The sequence below is a fragment of the Kogia breviceps genome, chromosome 19, assembly GCF_026419965.1.
Source record: "Kogia breviceps isolate mKogBre1 chromosome 19, mKogBre1 haplotype 1, whole genome shotgun sequence".
Taxonomy (NCBI): Eukaryota; Metazoa; Chordata; class Mammalia; order Artiodactyla; family Physeteridae; genus Kogia; species Kogia breviceps.
In genome coordinates, this window is record NC_081328.1 from 4,638,185 (window position 1) to 4,657,757 (window position 19,573).

At 45.9% G+C, this 19,573-nt stretch overlaps 1 protein-coding gene across 9 annotated transcripts in view; it reads right to left on the reverse strand.

Annotated features, from left to right (window-relative positions):
• Positions 1-440: 440 nt before the first annotated feature.
• Positions 441-19,573, reverse strand: part of MYOCD (myocardin) — a 93,927-nt gene continuing 74,794 nt past the window's right edge. For 5 of the 9 annotated variants that reach the window (XM_059048513.2, XM_067021502.1, XM_067021500.1 and 2 more), the window contains 5 exons: positions 12,895-13,836; positions 10,647-10,790; positions 9,263-9,391; positions 6,531-6,588; positions 2,192-4,437 (listed from right to left, as the gene is read on the reverse strand). In XM_059048513.2, coding sequence (XP_058904496.1) covers positions 3,866-4,437; positions 6,531-6,588; positions 9,263-9,391; positions 10,647-10,790; positions 12,895-13,836 — 1,845 coding nt within the window. In that variant the 3' untranslated portion in view covers positions 2,192-3,865. Of the gene's footprint in view, positions 1,679-2,191; positions 4,438-6,530; positions 6,589-9,262; positions 9,392-10,646; positions 10,791-12,894; positions 13,837-19,573 lie in introns of those variants that run through there. The other 4 variants (XM_059048514.2, XM_067021505.1, XM_067021501.1 and 1 more) reach the window with 2 other exon arrangements.

Genomic DNA, 19,573 nt, shown 5'->3' on the forward strand with positions numbered 1-19,573 from the left:
AACATTTTTGGAAAAGGACTGTCTTGAACGCTTGGGGTAGGTTTTTGATTCTTTTTTTTCAGATTGGAAATAAATGTTTCTGAGTGGCAAAGGCCACCAGTTCACAGACCCTTGACTATTTAGGTGAAGACCCTCTTGCTTTCCTCATTTACCAGTGCAATCATTTCATTGGAGAGAATCGTTTCTCATCCAAAATTTTGCGATTTGCTTTGCGTAATGCAGAGTCTTAGTTGAACTGAGAGGTTAGGACCTTCCCTTCCTTTCCTTTCCTTCCTTCTTTCTCCCTTCCTCCTTCCCTTCCTTCTTTCTTCTTTCCTTCAACTTCCTTCCTTTCCTTTCCTTCCTTCTCCCTCCCTCCTTCCCTTCCTTCAACTTCCTTCCTTTCCTTTCCTTTCATTCCTTCTTTCTCCCTCTCTCCCTCCCTCCCTTCTTTCCTTCCTTCAACTTCCTTCCTTCTGTCTCCCCCCACACACACTTTATAGTAGAGTCATCTCAAGAACGCTGTTAGAAGCAGAGCTTCTAATGAGCAGTGGCTTAATGAAAGCATTTGCGCAAAGGAATTTCCTGACTCCATTGGGTACTTGTGAACCTGCTGCACCAGCGTTGGGAAAAGCTGCAAATGTCTGCAGGTCTGCTTCACCGCGGGGGAGTCCCAGGGGCCTTAAGAGAACTACATGTGGCTAGTTTCAAGCTAACCTTGACCATGGCCATCTTCCTAAGTCTCTGTACATCTTTCAGTCATGCTTAATTTGTCACCAGGAAAGGAGACACAACTAAGAGTTTAAAAGGACTTAAAAAAAAAAATCCTCTATAGGAGGCAGGTGAATTAACACAGATGATCTGGGAGCAACTAACTTCATCAACCTTCTCCCAATTATCCTCAGTTTTATCTTGCAAATATCATATCTGATCTACGAAGAGACAGAGTGAATACGGTGGGTGGAGACTGTGGGAGGAGGTTAAAAGCAACAATCCAGGAGTCTGCTCTGGGTTGTGTGTTGGTCTGTAGTAGCGAATTCATCTTTTGTTAACTGTGAGGTGTATATGTCAGTGCCAGATAATACCCTAAAAATATCCCAGTGAAAATGCACAGTCTTACAAAGATGGGGGCCTCCTAACCAAGTCTAGCACTTCAGACAGAAACACCCAAAGGAAAAAATCATTGACACTCAGACCAGAGTCTCAGAGATTGCTGTGCGATTGTTTTCCAAAGGAAGGGGGACAAAAATAACATTAAAAAAAAATCACACAACGTGGCATATGAGGCATGGACGGACCAGCGAGCTTGATCAAGATCCGAATAAAACTTCAACGTCTGAGGAACACACAGATGTGAGGAATGTGTCACGAAGGTTTGCTTCTCCATAGCTTCGTTGTCAAAGTAGAGACTGGCAATTTTCCCCTCTCGATGTTTGGTTCTGATGACGGACATAACAGCAAAAGTGTACCGTGTGGCTCTTTTAAAGCACGATGCAGAGGAAGGAATGTAAAACGATGGTTATCTTCCACCGGTGCTCTCCCATGAGCGATGGTAGTACCCTTTCCAGCAACCAACGGTAGTGCCCTTCTGTCTTTTCACATCACAGCCACTGTCTAGACGAGCTTGTTCACGGTAAGCAGGTGGCTGTGAGTCACTGGGTTGGAGCCATGAGTCATACACAGAGAGGCGACGTGTAATCTGGGTGATTAATCGGGAGCTCGTAGTGAGAAAGGGCAAGACCATTTCACAGCAGATGGAGGCTTAAAGGCTTTTGGTATAGAACTCTAACACTGCCCTGCAGATGCACACACATACACATATGTGTATGTATATGTACATATGTATGTGTATATATGGATACATATATACACACATACCTATAGACACACATACATATACATATGTATATATCTATACACACATGCATGTGTGTGTGTATATATATATTATATATATATTATATATATATAATATATATATAATATATATATATATATATCCCTCTCCTTCCCTCCCCACCCCCCAATAAGATCTGGCAGCTTTCAGAGTAGCAGTCACCAAAAACACTCTGTGTTCACACACGTTTACAAGTTAACAATGGAATGACTTCTAAATCTTTGGTTTTTTTCAAAAAGAGAACTTCTAAAATCACAACATGTTTGGTTATTTTCTCCATAAGTGCACAGTGAACAATTTTTTTTTTTTTTTTTTTTTTTTTTTTTTACAAACGAAGAAAACAGTGCCTTAGTGATTTAAATAAAAAATAAAAACAGCGAGAGCTACTTTCTACAGCATGCAACACTATGAAACGGTGAGCTGGGACCACAGTGCAACTCAGGGAGACTATCCTGCAAGTGAAGTCTTTCAATTCCCAGCAGAAGCACAGGGGGTGATGGGGGGTGCACACGAGACCGCCGTCTTTTCTCCTTCCATCCTTTTCAACGTGCAACTGTGTTTTCTTTCAGAAACCCAGACCTGAAATACTCTCTCCTTGTGACTGTGATTCGTATTTATCTCTACAATATAATGACTTCCGATTTCCCCAGAGCAAAACCCAACTCAGTGATTGCTATTAATCAAACGAGGGTAGAGACAGCTTTATGACCGATGGGCCCAGTCACTGGTTTCTTCCTGAGGACACTCTTTTGACTTCCTTTTGTAGCAAATTACGCATATGGAGAATGAGTTCTCCGGGAGAACCTCGATGTTTTCGCTTTTTAACATATGGCTTTATTAGGGGTATGACAGCGGGTTAGGTGGCAGAAGTTCTCTTCTCCCGATTGTGGGGCGGAAAAGGAAAGATCTCCAAAAGAGGAGCAAGAAAGGACTGATATCTTGAAAGAAAAGTAGAGCGGGAGAAAGGTAAACCTAGGTGGACCACCTCCCACCGATAAGAAAACTAGAAAAGCAGCCTGACTTATATAAATAATCGTCCTGTTATAGTAACCCACGGTATTTATTTCCGTGACACGTGAAACGATGTTCTCTAGTCCTGTCTGCATTATCTCTGATACGGCTTCCCGAGGCTAGAGAGGTCCTTCTGGTCTGCCTACACGGTCCTCTCTTTGACACGAAAGGGGGTGGTGCTGGGGAACTGTCTGTAGCAGAAGGTTGTGCTTTTCTTCTGGCTTTAGGGCTCCCGCCTGTTCCACAACGCTTCTCACCACGGAGACAGTGGGAATGATTCGGCTGCTAGGTTGAGAAGGAGGGAAATTCTAGGTGGGGTTCTTTAGGCCAAAGGTGGGTCGGTTGTGTGTCAGAACTGGGGCCACTGCAACGGGGCAGCTTTGTGGCTGAGGGGCGCTGAGTTCATTTCACTCCCCTGGGAATGGACTGGCCCTGTGCCTCTGTTCTGCCTTAGGAACCTGACACTGGGCCTGACTTCTATTTTGAAAGCCAGGTGACGGACAGACGTCCTCCATCACCTCTGATGGACTGGCTTCCCTGTGCTTCCAAGAGAGCTTACATCTTCTTTCCACAGTATGTGTGATAAATTGATGAGAAAAGCTTACAAAGTGAGATTATGCCCCAACAATGCCTGAGAAAAAGTACAGGCTAGAAAAAAGACTGGTGTTTGAAAAGGCAGTGGAAGAATTTTTTTTTTTTGGAGGGGGGAGGGCATTCTTGGTCTGAAAAAGCACATTTTTGAATGCACTGCTGAAATCATGAACAGCCACTGAAGGCTGGTAAATAGGACATCATCTGTCCGTATAGAAGAGACTCCTGTTTGCTCTTGTTCGTTGTCACAGAAGTCTCCATTGCTTCTTTTTAATCCTCTCCGGCTTCCCCTCCTCCCCCTCCTCCTTCTTTTGGGTAATGCGAGCATTTACGGTTGTGTGCTTTTTTCCCCACGGGGTTCCCAGGGTAGCAGGCTGCATCAGGCATCTACCACTGCTGTAAGTGGAGGTCCATCGGGGAATTCAAATGGAGATCCGTGACATCCAGGAAATCGATGTTGAAGATGCTAGGGCCGCCGGTGCAGAGAGAGCTGAAGCTCGGGGTGGAGCTGGGAGGCGTGACGTCCAGCCACTCCATGCTTTCCCAAGGGGATTCCGTGAAGCTTAAGGGCAGACCACTACTGCCCACGGAGGAGGGTGAATACTGAGTCTGCATGGGGGAGAGGGGGCCCGGCAGGATCTCGTGCGCGTTGAAGAGGTCTTCCGCAGCCTTCCCGGGGAACCCATCCAGCATCCCATCGAAAGGGGGCTCCTCGCTCCCGAATTTCAGAAGGGCGACGTCGCCCACCTTCCCCAGGGGGCTCTGGGAATTTAATAAGACTTCAAGGCGCTCGTTGCTGTCGGCGCCATAGTGATCGAAGGAGAGCTGGCCTCCTGCAGATGCTGGTTCGAAGGAAGCCGGGGGCTTGGGGAGGGCAGCGGTAGGGCTTCGAGAAGACCCAGGTATCTTGGGGACTTTTTGGAGGCATGCATGATCCTCTCTGGCGTCAGCTGGCATCTCTGTTGGCAAAACACAACGGGAATTGTTCAAGCACTTCCGCCCGAGCGTGACACGTGCGTGAAGCTTTGGAATGAATGACGTACGCGTAGACACAGGAGACGGCCATGCTTCTCGGGCCGCTGCTCATCACCCGGTCTGACCCCCAAACCGCTCTGTATATTCTCAGTTCTTCCCTTGGGTCTCTACCCAGACCCTCTCCTGCTGGAAACTCCACTCTGTGATTACTGAGCGCTCACAGCAGGTCCTTTCACCTGCGTCTTCGCTGACACCTGGCTGCCCCCTGAGGACGCGGCATCCTCCGTTACCCCCTCACTGGGGCTTCCTTTGCTGCAGAGCCAGAAGACGCGCCATCGGGTCCTTCCCCATCGCCGCGTTCTGACCGCCACCCCCCCCTCATTCTTACCGACTCCTCAGTGGTTTTGAGGGCCATGCTGCTCTCCTCGCCCCCGCCCCCGCCTCCTCCTCCACCGAAAACGCTACTTCCGGTTCGTTGTTTTTCCCCCACTTCAACTCTTGCCGTCCTCTGCGACTTCAGCATCCCCAGAAGTGACCCGCTGTCCAGCTGGCCTCTCCGGTCCTTGACACTCCATCCATCCAACCCAGGTGGTTCCGCCATTCCCATTCTGCAGGACACAGCCTGGACTTTGTCGTCCCCAAACACTGCATCCTGCATCCCCCTGAAAGCTCGACTTCGATCCATATTGCCAGCTCTCTGTCCACCTCCTCCTGTTCCTCTAGCTCACCTCATAAGGACCCCACGACAACTTCTCAGCCAGCTGGGGTCACCCCAACCTAGCAACTCTGCTATTTTATCACCATCCACCAGCCCCTTCTGGTTTTTACTTCTTGTCCCGTCTATACTCCGGAGCCACCACTGTAATTACTCTCTCATAAATATCCTCAATCCACTTGTTCTTTTCTCCCATCACCGTACGCCCTTGGCAAAAGCCCACATCTGGATGAATCTTATCATCTGTTTTCTCTGAGCCTGCCCTGGATCGGCTGGACGTTCAAGAGAAAAATTACACAATGAAGCTACCCGGTTTCTCTTTAACTTCATGATGTCAAGCCTACAAGTGGCACTTAATACTGCTGCCTAGGGATCCTACTGTGTTTCTCCAGAAAACTCAATTCACTTGTGATCAATTCATCACTGTTCTTCTTTCCTGGAACCTCCCGTGCTCCCCTCTTGCACCCCGACTCTTTGCAGACCTTGACAACATACTTCATTAAAAATATAAGGGTGTCTGATAGGAACCCTCTCATCTTTCCATTACGAAACTTACAACGATACATACACCTGTGCCCATCTTTTCCTTTCTTCCCTCTTGTGACAATGGAAGAATCGCCTGTTTACTTGCTTTTTCCCCATCTCCCCTACCAGACCGCAACCCCCCCTAAAGGTGGAGACTTTGCCTGGTACAGCATTGAGCCTAGTATGATGCCTGGCCACGTTCTCCCTGAAACTTTAAACGTTGTTACCTAAGGGCTCAGATCTGGAGTCTTTTCTTCCTATGCACACGTTCTCCTTACATGATCTTACTCATTTGTGTGGTTTCCAATTGTAGGCACATACTATGTAATTTTTTAAAAAGAAATAAATGAATGACTTAAAAGGAGGCAAAAAGAACACATTGATCATTTTTTACTTTAATGCCGTGTGAACGTGAATAGGTCATGAGTGGGAGATTACCAATTAAATTTCATTTTGAGTAGGTAGCACAAAACTTGCTTATCTGCTTTCTTCTCCTTATAATTAAGAAGAGGGGGACATTGGGATTAGAACAGTAGGGAGAAATGGTGTAGCGGGAGAAAACATTTAGGGAAACACGGACTGAGCTGGAAGATGAAAACTGTTAAAATGTCTGGTGAAAAATTTTTCTGAGGACAACGGGACTCAAGGCAGTGAGGAATCATCTTCTATGCCTCCTATTCACATTATCTCTGCTTCAGATGGGGACAGGAGGCTGAGAGGAAGTGACACTCAACCCTGAGATGACTTTTTGGTCCAGCTTACAATGAGCATCTGACCTTGATCTTAAGGGTTCGCTCCCCAGCGTACATGCAGGTGCAGGGCATCCTGGTGTCTTACCTCCGCTTTCAATGAGGACATCCAGGAGTTCGTCCATCTGCTGACTCTGGGTCATTTGCTATTGCAAAGCAACCAAAGGAGAACAGCGAAGTTAAAAAATGGCAACCCCTTCTGTAGGAAATCATCAGAAGCAGCACAACCGGTTTTTGAACTAGGTTTGGCTAGGGTTTTGTTTTTTTTTTTAATTGTGCTAAAATACACACAACATAAAATTTACCACCTCAACCATTTCAGAGTGTGCAGTTCAAGTGCATTAAGTTCATTCACACTGTTGTGCCCCCGTCACCACTGTCCAGCTCCAGAACTTTTTTCATCTTGCGAAACTGAAACTCTGTCCCCGTTAAACACTAACTCTCCATTGCGTCCTCCCCCAGCCCCCGGCACCCACCGTTCTATTTTCTGTCCGTCTGAATTTGACAACTCTGAGTACCTCGGATAAGTGGATTGAAACAGCATTTTTCCCTTTACAGCTGGATTATTTCACTTAGCATAATGTCTTCAAGGTGCACCCATGCTGTATGTATCACACGTCAGAGTCTCCTTCCTTGTGAATGCTGAATAATGTTCACTGCATGTACAGAATATGTATTTGGTTTATCCATACACCCATCAATGGTTTATCCACTCATCCATTCAAGCAACTTGGGTTGCTTCCACCTTTTGGCCTTTGCGAATAATGTGGCTATGAATATGGGTGTAACTGACTAAAGGTTTTTGAACCACGTGTGATTAAAGCTCAGTATGAATTCTGGACAGGAAAACTACTGAATAAAACAATCTATTACAACAAGAGAAGGGGAAAAGGAGGCAGAATGCTCCCCAGCCCAGAGCGCTTCAGAGTGAATTCAAGTTGTTTGAAAAGTTTCCATCCCAGGAGATGGGCACCTTAACACATAGATAGTATGGCCATTTTTATCACTTTGAAGTGACTTGGGTAGGACACAAAACAAGCCTCCACAAATTTAAGAGGGCAGAAGTTAGTTCAAGCATCTCTTCTGATCACAATGGCATGAAACCAGAAATCAACCACAGAAAAAGAGATGAGAAAAAAATGCTTACATGGAGACTAAACCATATGCTACTAAAAAACCAATGGGTCAACGATGAAATCGAAGAGGACATTTAAAAATACCCAGAGACAAATGACAGTGAAAACACAACCGTACAAAATCTATGGGATGCCGCAAAAGCAGTTCTTAGAGGGAAATTCATAGTGATACATGCCTTCCTCAAAAAAACAAGAAAATTCTCAACTTACCACCTAAAAGAACTGGAAAAAGAACAAACAAAACCTAAAGTCAGCAGAAGGAAGGAAGAATTAAAGAACAATAGGAAAAAATCAATAAAACTAAAGGCTGGTTCTTTGGAAGGGTAAACAGAATTGACAAACCTCTGGCCAGTCTCACCAAGAAGAAAAGAGAGAGAACCCAAATAAACAAAATAAGAAATGAGGTGACTCGGATCTGCCTCCCATTTGGGTGCTGAGGATGTGACCCAAGAATGTGGTTCACATTTCTCTGGCTCCTCGTTGCGATAGCTTGTGGAACCTATCAACATTTGTAGGGACTGCACCTTCCCCTCTGGCTCATCTGAGTTGTGAAGCAGAGTCCGTTTATGGAAGTCCACTTTGCCTGGCCTTTTTTTTTTTTTCTTTTGAAACCAAGAAGGATCCGTTGATGTTTACAGATACCAGGGGACAGGAATGGGGAGAACACAGGCATATATTGATCTCACTCTTCTGAGAGCCGGCCAATAAAATGATCAACTTGGGTGAGGGCACTGCTTAGAGAACGAACCATTTGCATTAAAATGCCTACAAGGTCTGGTAGGTAATGTAAATGAGCCAAACACAGAACAAGAGAGAGAGGGGTAGAGGCTAGAACACATGTTCTGGTCCAAAGAGGCGACGCTACTTTGTTTCAGGCAATGGTTCTCTGGCAGAGATGTGCCTCCAGGGTTGCCAGTTCTCTGATTTTTTTCAGAAATGGGAAAAAGCCTACGTTTTGCATAAAGTTTCCCGATATTTAAAATACTCTCTCATCCAAATGAAATCTAACTGCAGGCTGATTTTGCTCTGCGGGATACCAGGGTGCAGCAACTGATGGAGATGGTATTTTCTGGGTTGAGCACACACGGAGGGCCATCTGATACTTTATCCACGTTCAGACCGTTTGAAATATAAGATCACTCACTGCTGGGGTTTTTTTGTGTTTTTTTTTTTTTTTACTTATTATTTGAAAAATTTCCAAACATAAATGGAAGTGGAGTCTACAACAAACGTCCACGATTACCCAGCTTCTACAATCATTCATATTTTACTAGGATCACTGGATTTTGAAGCTGGGAAGAAACTTAGAAACGACTGGTCCAGCGTACCCATCCCATGTCTGGACAACGTGATAAATGCTGCATCATCTAAAATCCTTACGCAGTAGACATCGTCCCCATTTTACGTAAGAGAAGTTGAATACTTGCCCAAGGGTAGTGGGGGAGGCAGCTGGCACTGAGCCCAGGCATCTGGGCGCCCAGCCAACCTCTTCTCTCTCTGCCTCAGGCAGCATCTGTACACACGCAACACCTCCCCACAACGAGCCTCTAGACATTTTGCTCATTCCAGCAGGGAGGTGACAGACACGCTCAACAACAGAATCTCCACGCGTGAAGCCGCGTCATGTAAAACCACGTCCACTGAATCGGCCGGCTCTACCGCAAAGACCAAATCACGTGCTTACCTGCTTTACTGCATCTTCATAGGATGGAGGCTGGCTTATCTCCGAAACTGCTGAAGTTGACTTAGAAAAAGTTGGGGATGGAAGTGAAAACTTTGGCCCTGACTTATCAGAAGAGTGTAAACCAGCCATCTGGGTGAGTAAAACGCAGAGAAACACAATCAATCCATGCGTCGGAAATGGTACAGCTTCTGTCCTACAAAATACAGGCTAAATTCTGCAAACATTGACTTAAGGGAAAGCAAAAGCTGGGGCTTAAATATATGTTACATATATATCACAGGTACATATTAACAATGCTACACATCACTATGGACTCAAAGCTGGAGGCGTCTCAGGATGGGAACCTCGAAAATTCATTTCCCCCTCTAAGGTACACCCTGTCTGCTGGGAGAAAGCGAGCTGAGAAAAGAAAACAAAGCAAAGGGTCCATCCAATCCGACGCGAAGAGCTCCACCAACCCCAGAATTTCCAGGGTGATTTATATCCCACCCCGTTTCATTCCTAAGTGGATGTATATGCAGACAGTTGCAGGCAGGTGTTACCAGGGTATCTGTTCATGAGCCAGCCTTGGGGACTGTGAGTGCATTGTGTGCAGTGCCCGGGACCTTTCAGGGTCTCTGTCCCCTCAGGATGCCCTGCCCTGGGGCCTGCAGCGCTTTTGTGTCATGGCCGTCTCAAGTTTGTCTCCTTTTTTTTTTTTTTTTTTTTTTGCGGTACGCGGGCCTCTCGCTGCTGTGGCCTCTCCCTTCGCGGGGCACAGGCTCCGGACGCGCAGGCGCAGCGGCCGCGGCTCACGGGCCCAGCCGCTCCGCGGCACGTGGGATCCTCCCGGACCGGGGCACGAACCCGCGTCCCCCGCATCGGCAGGCGGACTCTCAACCACCGCGCCACCAGGGGGAGCCCTGTCTCCTTTTCACCATCTTCCCACTGCTCCCTGAATTCCCCGTGTCCCGCACCTTTTATATCCCCGATTGTCCCACCTGCTGACATGTTATCATCTCTTCCCTTTTGCACCGTGACTCCAACTTTCTGCATCTCTCCAGTCCTTTCCGAGGACCCACTACTTCTTTCTCCACCTTTTTTCCCCATGCGCCCTGACTCCAATCTTCAGCTTCACTGAACCAGGTCTGTTGGCCATGATGTTTCACAAACATACCAAGGCCATCTTAGTCGGCATAATTTCTGGGATGAACCCTGGAAACAGTGCCTTGGAAAACCCTCACTTATATATGTACATCCATTTCTGTCCTTTTCAAGTGGACTTGTTTCTACCCAAAATGTCATTTCTTTCTGCCTTTGACCCTCAACATTTGGAGAAAAGGGGCCACAGAGACAGAAGAGGCAAAGCCAACCCCCCAGTTTAAACCTCTTCCCAGGTACCTACCTTTTGCTGTACCCCTGGGCTTTTGGGACAAGAGTTGCCCCCGGCACCATGACTGCTGTCTGCCTGGACTCCAGAGAAAGAGGGGTGAAGGCTGGAAGGCTGAGGAGAGAAGCTTGAAGGATGGCCCTCATGTGCCCCTGAGTTCTGCAGAAAGGAAGAAGGACAAACTAAATGGCCACCAGCAGCATCTTTGAGGGTAACCTTTGCTGAGACAACTAGTCCCCGCCCTGGTATCTCATCTTTCCAAACCGCCCTGAATTCCATCACCAAAGTCTCAGATCTGGCTTTGGACGTACCATTTCCTGTTCACAAACTTTCCACGGTTTCCACCCATCTACATCGTAGGGTCTCCACGTCTAACCGGGATGAGTCTCCAGGGTGCCCCACAGTCGACTGTGATTTCCCTCTGCGAGCTTAAACTCTACTCATCCCTCCAGGCCCTGCACATATTCCCTCCCTGTGTTTTTTCACATGGAATGATCTCTTCCTGACTCCCCTCCTCCAACTCCACCTCTCAAGTTCAACCCCTTCGCAAAGCCTTCCAGACTTTTCTGGCGCTTCATGATCAAAACCCACTGCCATGCTTTGTGCAGCATTTAATGTCAGAAGTGCCCATCAGTGGTGTCAGCCTATATTGCTCTTTATCTTTTAATTTTTTTAAATCTGGAATCATTCGTGTCTTTACAAAGAGTGCTTTGCAAAGCATCAATGACCGTACAAATGGTAGTTCTTCTTGATAGTATCGCTATACTTCAGTTGAGCATCTTCTGGTCCACAGCTGGATATTTCAAGAGCTATTTTCACCTTTGTTGCCTAGGACATGACCGTGCTCAGTACCTGCTGCCAATGAGGATGAGAATCCGTGTAAGTTTCAGCTCCTCCCAGCGTGCTGACTGAGGACTGAGTATCATTACCGTGAATGTGTTGTTCTGGTGAGTTCATAAAAATGTATTCGCCTTACCTATGGCCTCGCCTCATACTCCCAAGGTAGAAAATATTCAGTGGCAAAAGGGCATGCATTTTAGAATCTGAGAAACCTAGGTTCCTGTGACCCCGGGCAACTGGCCTCACCTCCCTGGGCCTTATTTTCCTCAACAGCAAAGAGTGATAAATTGGAACTCGTAAGGTCGTTGTGACAATTAACGAGATGACTCGTGTACATGCCTCTTACTACCTGGCATACGGCAGGCATCCAACTCATGTTAAGTGTTTCTCCTATTCCCTTTCTAGTAACATGGATTTCAGAACCTTTTGATAACGTAACTGTCTTCCTCAAAGAGACTTTCCTTGTAATTCTTTGTTTTCATGGATAAAAGGAAAGTCCTGGAGGGTCACCTTGGTCTAGTCTTTGAACTGGTCACTATTCTAAGCCATCGCTACTCTTGCTCTGCACCAGACACACTGGTTTCTTTCTGGTCCTCGAACATTCCACACATGCTCCTACCGCAGGGCCCTTGCACTTGCTGTTTCTCCTTCACCTGCAATGCCTTTGCCTCAAGTATTTACAAGGTTTTCTCCTTTACCTCCTTCAAATGTCCCGGGCCCTTCCATTTGAAGCTGTAAACTTCCAAACTCGTAATCTCCCTTCTCTGCCTTATTTTTTTTTTCTGTAAAATGTATCATCTTCTAACGTGTTAAATACTTACTTACACCTTTTGTTTACTATCTGCCTCCCCATGAGAACAGGGATGTTGTTTGGCCAGCTCAGCACTAATCCCCAGAGACTAGAACAGAGCCTGGCACACAGCAGGTCAATATCTGCACTATGCAGACCATTCCATGGCCACGGCGGCTCCCTCTTTGGCCCTCTTGATGAGTTGGTTTGGCCTATGGTAAGGCTTGATACCAAGGGGTCCTGGGAACAGCCCCACGAGCCCAATCCAGCCCCTGGCTTGTTTCTGTAGTTAAAGTTTTACTGGAACACAGCCACGTGCGTTCGTTTACCAGTTGTCTATGGCTGCTTCCGTGATACAGGGGGAGAGCTGAGGGCTGTGACAAAGACCGTACGGCCCACAAAGCCCCAACCATTTACGATCCAGCCCCTTCCAGAACAAGTTCGCCACGCCGGTCTCGGAGGCGACTTCGTTCTACCGTAAAGGCCTGTGCGTCGTGGCGTCTGGCGGCTGCTACTGGGTTTGCGGCACACCCTCCCCGTGAAAAGCTGCAACGTCAGCTCTTCAGCAGCTGCACGTCCACATCCCGCTTCCAGGAGGACGGGTTCGCCAGGCCTGGGGCCAGGAGTTCTTACCTGTGCGGTACGCACCTGGCTGCCGACAGGCGAGGAGCCCCTGTGCTCTTCTCCCTGGGCGCCCGAAGACGCGGGTAGGAAGTAATGGTTGTTCGGCGAGGGGGGCAGGCTGATGTGCTGCGGGCTTTTCACAGCCCCGAGGGGCGAAGGCTGCGGCGAGCACTGCGGGCTGAGGAATGCGGAAGACAGCGCGCCGCTCTGACCCGAGGGCTCCGCGCCGCCTAGAGCGTCCGCGCGCGGCAGGAGCTGCGCCTCTTCGCGGGCCGGCGGCTGGCCCTCCGCGCAGGCGCCCTGTCTTTTCACAGCTATTTGCGGGGACGCGCAAGGGCAGCTGGAGGGGGCGTCCTCCTGCTTGATGGGGGCAGCCGGGAAAGGCGGCGCCTTCTGGTCGGGACAGTAGCTCCTCTTCTGCTTCTGAAGCTGCAGCCTCAGCTCCTCCACCTGTCTCTGTTCTCGCTGGAGTTTCCAGGTGAGCTCGTTGATCACCTTCTGCTTCTCCACCAGCATCTTGTCCTTCTCGGAGTCCAGCCCGTCCAGCTCGGGAGGGACGGCGGCCCCATTCAGGCTGCCCAGGAGGCTCTCCTCGGGGCACACGTGGACCGGGGACGGGTGCAGGCCAAAGGACGGGGAGGCATCGTTGAAGGTGTCCGGCAGGGACCCCGCCACCGACAGGTCAGAGGAGGCGGGCGAGATTGGGGGGCTGGAGCTCGTGCTGCCGAAGTGGTAGAAGCCGTTGGACAAGGCGCCGGTGGACGGGGAGGACTGATAATTGGGCAGCGCGTTGCTGGGTGTCACAGGAAAAGTGACCGTCGTTATGTCACCGAAGCTGGGCACAGGGTTCCCAGAACAGTCCTGGAAGGGCCGAAGCCGATCCACGAGGGCCGTCTTGGTGCCGGACACCGGCAAACCTCGTATTCGAAGCTGTTGTCTTAACTCAGAGACCTAAAGAAACCAGGCCGTCGTTAGTGCTGCTTAATGACAATCGTTTTAAAATGCACTTATTGTTACGGAAGCTTTAAGACGTCACAAGTGGGATTTTATAATGTCCCCTTCCTTGTTCCCGATTTCCTCCCCTACACCAGATATTCATCGGTTTTGCACAATTTTAATGATTTGAAAATATTGGCATACGCCATGTTTCCATGGGTCCAGATTATAGAAATGTCCAGCTCAAATGAACCACGGCGGTTATCTGGTCTACGGCTCTCCAACCCCCATCCTGGTCCTTGTCTCCACTTTACAGGTGAGAAAACTGATACCTGCCTGGGTTTGGACATCAGCCCTCAACCCACAACATCAAAGCAGGCTGACACCCCAGGACCTCTGCATCCTAGCTGAGTACCCAGTCCACCACCTCTTTGCCACCACTGGCAAGAGCATTACAGCACAGCTGGGACCCAGCCCGGGGTTCCTGATCCAGCAGGTCTGAGTTGGGGGCCGAGAATCTGGGTTTCTAGCAAGCTCCCAGAGGATGCACATGCTACTGGTGCCAGGACCAGGCTCTCAGCCTTGCAGTTCTGCATTACCATCGATGTCCTAATTTTACATACTTCTCTCAGTCATATCCTGAGGGGAGTATGTACGGAGATGAGACCATCATTCAAATCCTGGCTCCGCCTCTTCCCAGCTCAGTGACCTTTCTGTAAAATGGGGATGACGGTACCTCCCTTATACATTTTTGTGAGGATTAAAATGGCCTAAAATTTGTACAGGGCTTGGAGCAGTGCCTCACAAATGGTCAGTGCAGTGTGTTTGCTATTATTATTACGTTAATTCACGTGGAATTATTTCAACCCTGCAATTTTATTTTATATATATATAATATAAAATTGCAGGGTTGAAATAATTACATGTGTTCATAAATCACAGATAAGTAAAAATATGATAGACATGATGGAACACTTTAGATCCATTAAAACTGATGCCATTTGTTGATATAGAATAATGAGTAATTATCTATGGTATATGATTAAGTGAGAAACGTTTGAATTGCTTGATTGTATTTCTATAAGAATTCTATAAATATGTGTGTATATATATATATATACTTAAACCTATGCTTGCAAGATGAAAATGTCTAGATAAAAATATGCTAAAATGTTAACAAAGGTTCTCCTTATCTGTATTTCCAAAATAGCCCACATCAGCCTATTACTTTTGTAATTAAAATGGGATACATATTAAATACCTAAATGTCAATAACTCCATAAAACAGCCAGAAATCTATAGGGAAATACTCTTCTGATATTTTGCAGGGAAAGATCTTTTGAGCCTCAAAACAAAGAGAGTAATAATAAACATATTGACCACAAAAATTGAAAACTATAAGTCAAAAATCCTGGAAGAAAATGAAAATGCAAATAGCCATCTCATTAAAAAAATAATTGCAGGGCAAGTAATAAAGTGTTAGTAAGCTCAACGTATCAAAAGGAAAAGATTGACACCCAGTATAAAACTGGGTAATGGACATGATCCAACCCTTCACAAACAAAAGATAAAATTAAAAGAAAAATGGCCAATAACACATATGTAACCGTCATTAGAATTCCAAGAAATGCAAATAAAATAAGTATGTACAGAGCTTTGTATTCATCAAATTGACAAAGAAATGAATAATAACACTGTGTCAGTGAAGTAGCAGAAAAAAATAACTGAATAAAAATGTTAAGAAATAAAGCTTTTTAATACCTTGCTATTCCAAGTGTGGTCTTTGGACCGGCAGCATCAGACAAGCATCTGGCGCTTATGGGAGAAATGCAGAAGCTCAGGCCCCTCCCCACACCTATCAAATCAGAATCTGCATTTCACCACGAGCCCCAGCTGGTTCACTGGGCACATTCAGGCTTGAGAAGTGCTGCCCTAACACACTGCCTCTGGGAACAGATCGGCACAAATGTTCAGGACAGGAATGGGGCCATATGGTGTACAAATTATATATATATTTATTTATTTATTTAATTTTATTTATTTATTTATTTATTTGCGGTACGCGGGCCTCTCACCGCTGGGGCCTCTCCCGTTGCGGAGCACAGGCACCGGACGCGCAGGCGCAGTGGCCGCGGCTCACGGGCCCAGCCGCCCCGCGGCATTGTGGGATCTTCCCGGACCGGGGCACGAACCCGCGTCCCCTGCATCGGCAGGCGGACTCTCGACCACTGCGCCACCAGGGAAGCCCCAAATTATATTTTTAATAGCAAAAATCTGGAAGCAAGTTAAAAGTCCAATAGAGGGATGTCAACGAGGTGGAGAAATGATATGCCAGTATTAAAAAGAAAAATCTTGTTGAATATTAAACGTTATGAAAATGTCCATGATAAATAAAATAAAAAAGCATGCCCGAAGTATACGCTCACATAATTATTTTAAAATAATTATTTAAAAACCAAACATGTTCATACATATTTTAAGTCTAGAAGGATACAGAATCTGTGAGCTAATTGTCTTTTAAAATACTTGGGACTTCCCTGGCGGTCCAGTGGTTAAAACTGCGCCTTCCACTTCAGGGGGCGCGGGTTCGATCCCTGGTCGGGGAACTAAGATTCCATGTGCTGTGCAGCCAAAAAAAAAATAATCTTCACTTTTTTACACACTATCATATTTCAATAGTGAATATATATTACATTAAGAGTTATTTTAAAAGTTATCTCAAAAAGGATTTGAATAACTTACCTTACCACAAGCAATAAAATATGCTCTCGGCCCCCTAGCCTGGCTAGCATTGTTTTACCAGTTTCTTTTAGATTTGCTGGTTTGAAAAAGTGCAAAATGGCAACTCATTACTGTTTTAATTTAGAGTTACTTAAAATTAATGAGTTCTACATTTATTTTTAGAATCTGCTCTGGCACTGAATAATTTAAACAACATTATTAAATAATGCAGCTCATATTCTAAAATAAAATGAATACTTGTTCAGTCCAGTCTGCTATAAATTTCAGAATATTATGCTGTGTAGGCCTGCTTGGAACAAAGATTTGTATAAACCTCTTTCTTACATTCCCTGGTGTTTTATTTTTTAGTTAATTAATTATTTAATTTTTTGGCCGTGCCATGCGGCATGTGCGATTCTAATTCCCCGACCAGGGATTGAACCCGCACTCCCTGCATTTGAAGCACAGAGTCTTAACCACTGGACCACCAGGGAAGTCCCTCCCTGGGGTTTTAGTCGTTGATAAAACTTTAAACCATTTATTACGAAAAATTTCAAACATACACAAAAGTGAATAGAAAAATGTAGTGAACCCACAAACCCATTAACCAGCTTTGACAATTATCAGCCCGCATTTGTTTCATGTATACGCCAATCTTGTTTGATTTATACCCCAAACTACTTCTTCCCCTACATTTCCTGAATTATGTGGAAGCAAATTATATATTTTAATCCGTAAATATTTTGGTATCTTTGTCTAAAAAGTACTTAAAAATATAGATATAAGATCATTATCACACCTAAAAATATGAATAATTATTTCTTAATATCCATCAAATATTTTCCCAATTTTTAAACTTCCCATTTACTTTCTCTCTCCTCCCCCGATCCCCCATGCTCTCTGGCTCTCTGACTCTCCAGTTTGTTCGAAGCAGGATACAAAAACATCCATACACTGTCAAATTACCACTTATAACTTTTCAATGAGAAATCAAACTTTTTTCTCAGTGCTTTTCCCCTTTCACTTCTATGCAGCAAAACATAAGCATTTTTCTGGAAAACATTCCCTTCCCTGCCTTACCTTTCTGATTACTTTTTTTGAGGGTTACCTTCATTAAGTCCTCTTATTTCTTCCTTCCCCTAAATGGGGTTCCATCATTCACCTCCTTTATGCCTCTTCTCTCCTTCCTTTCCGCCTTCTCCATCCTTCCCTCCCACTCCTTCCATTTTGTTCTCCTTCCGTCTCACTCGCGGCTCCACTTCCAACCCTCCCCGTTATGCAAACGATTCCAAGATTTCTGTTCCTATCCCTGACAGCACAGGTGAGCTGAGTGAGGCTGATATGTGTCTAACTGATGGAAACTGGCTAGACTTTTTCTCTTGGCTGTCCTGCTGGTACTTGTCCCCCACTTTTCCAAACTGAATGAACTTGCCAACATACCTTTAAAGCGTCTCCTCAGTCTACCCTCCCACTTTCTGCTACTGCTGTAACTCTACCAAGGTGACCCCTCTCCCCATACACCCAGTAGGCAAGCCCAGTTCAGGTTTCTCCCATCTATCCCCCACCCCCTTTCCATGCTCAAGAATGACAATAGCAAAGGCTTTGACATCAGTCACTTGAGTTCAAGCCCCAGTTTTGTCATGTAGAAGCTCGTTAACTTGCATTTCATTTAACCTCTTTTAAGATCCCGATTCATTATGTTTACATTTAAAACTTATCTTGTAGGGCAAAAATTCAAGCAAGTCTCAAAGTAAACAACACGGATAAACTTTTAGCCAGACTCATCAAGAAAAGGGAGAGGGCTCAAATCAATAAGATTAGAAAACGAAAAAGAAGTCAACAGTGGACAGCACAGAAATACAAAGGATCCTAAGAGACTACGACAAGCAACTCTATGCCAGTAAAATGGGCAACCTGGAAGAAACGGACAAATTCTTAGAAAGGTACAGTCTCCCAAGGCTGAACCAAGAAGAAATAGAAAATATGAACAGACCAATCACAAGCACTAAAATTGAAACTGTGATTTAAAAACTCCCAACAAACAAAAGACCAGGACCAGATGGCCTCACAGGTGAATTCCATCAAACATTTAGAGAAGAGTTAACCCCTCTCCTTCTGAAACTATTCCGAAAAAATGCAGAGGAAGGAACACTCCCAAACTCAATTCTAAAGCGAACCTCTGAAAGATGGCCGACCGATAGTTTATACTCAAAAAATGGTCACCACCACCATCTACTTATACCTCTGCTAATTATTGTAACTATAACCAGCCAATGATGCTGAGCGTGTGCAGGTCAAGGAAACCACCTCTAGGGGCTCTGATCGGTGGCACATCATAACTGAACTATGTTTTCTTGGGGGCCAAGACATCTCCAGTCCTACGTGATCCGAGCTCCCATCCAGAGATAAGACTACTTAAAAAAAAAAATCTTTGTCGAAGACATATGACATAACATTTACCACTGAATAATTTTTAAGTGTACAGGTCAGTGGCATTAAGTACATTCACGATGTGGTGCCAATATCACCACCACCCATCTCCAGAACTTTTTCATCATCTCAGACTGAACCTCTGTACTCATGAAACACTCACCCTTTATTCCCCTCTCCCCTGGGAACCAACATTCTACTTTCCGCCTCCAGGAATCTGAGGACTCCGGGGACCTCACAGAAGTGGATGCCCACAACATTTGGCCCTTTGTGTCTGGTTTACTTTCACTTGGCATAAAGTTTTCCGGGTGAGAGAAGCTACTTTTCTCCCTACGGATCGATGATCTGCGGGCGTGCAGTACCACCGCTGTGGAGAGAGCATCATTTATAAACGTGACATCCTCTTCTAGGTTTATAGCTGCCGCCAAACTGAAACAAACTCGACGAAACCTAAAGCATTTTTATTCCAAGCGTGAGGAATAGAGAAACCTTTGATATCAAAGCCCAAGATACATTTTAGTGGCCAGTGTTGACATTTGGTGGCCACTGAATTTCCTGTAATTTGAAAGAGTCCCAATCCTGCTCTTCCCCCAAAGGAGCT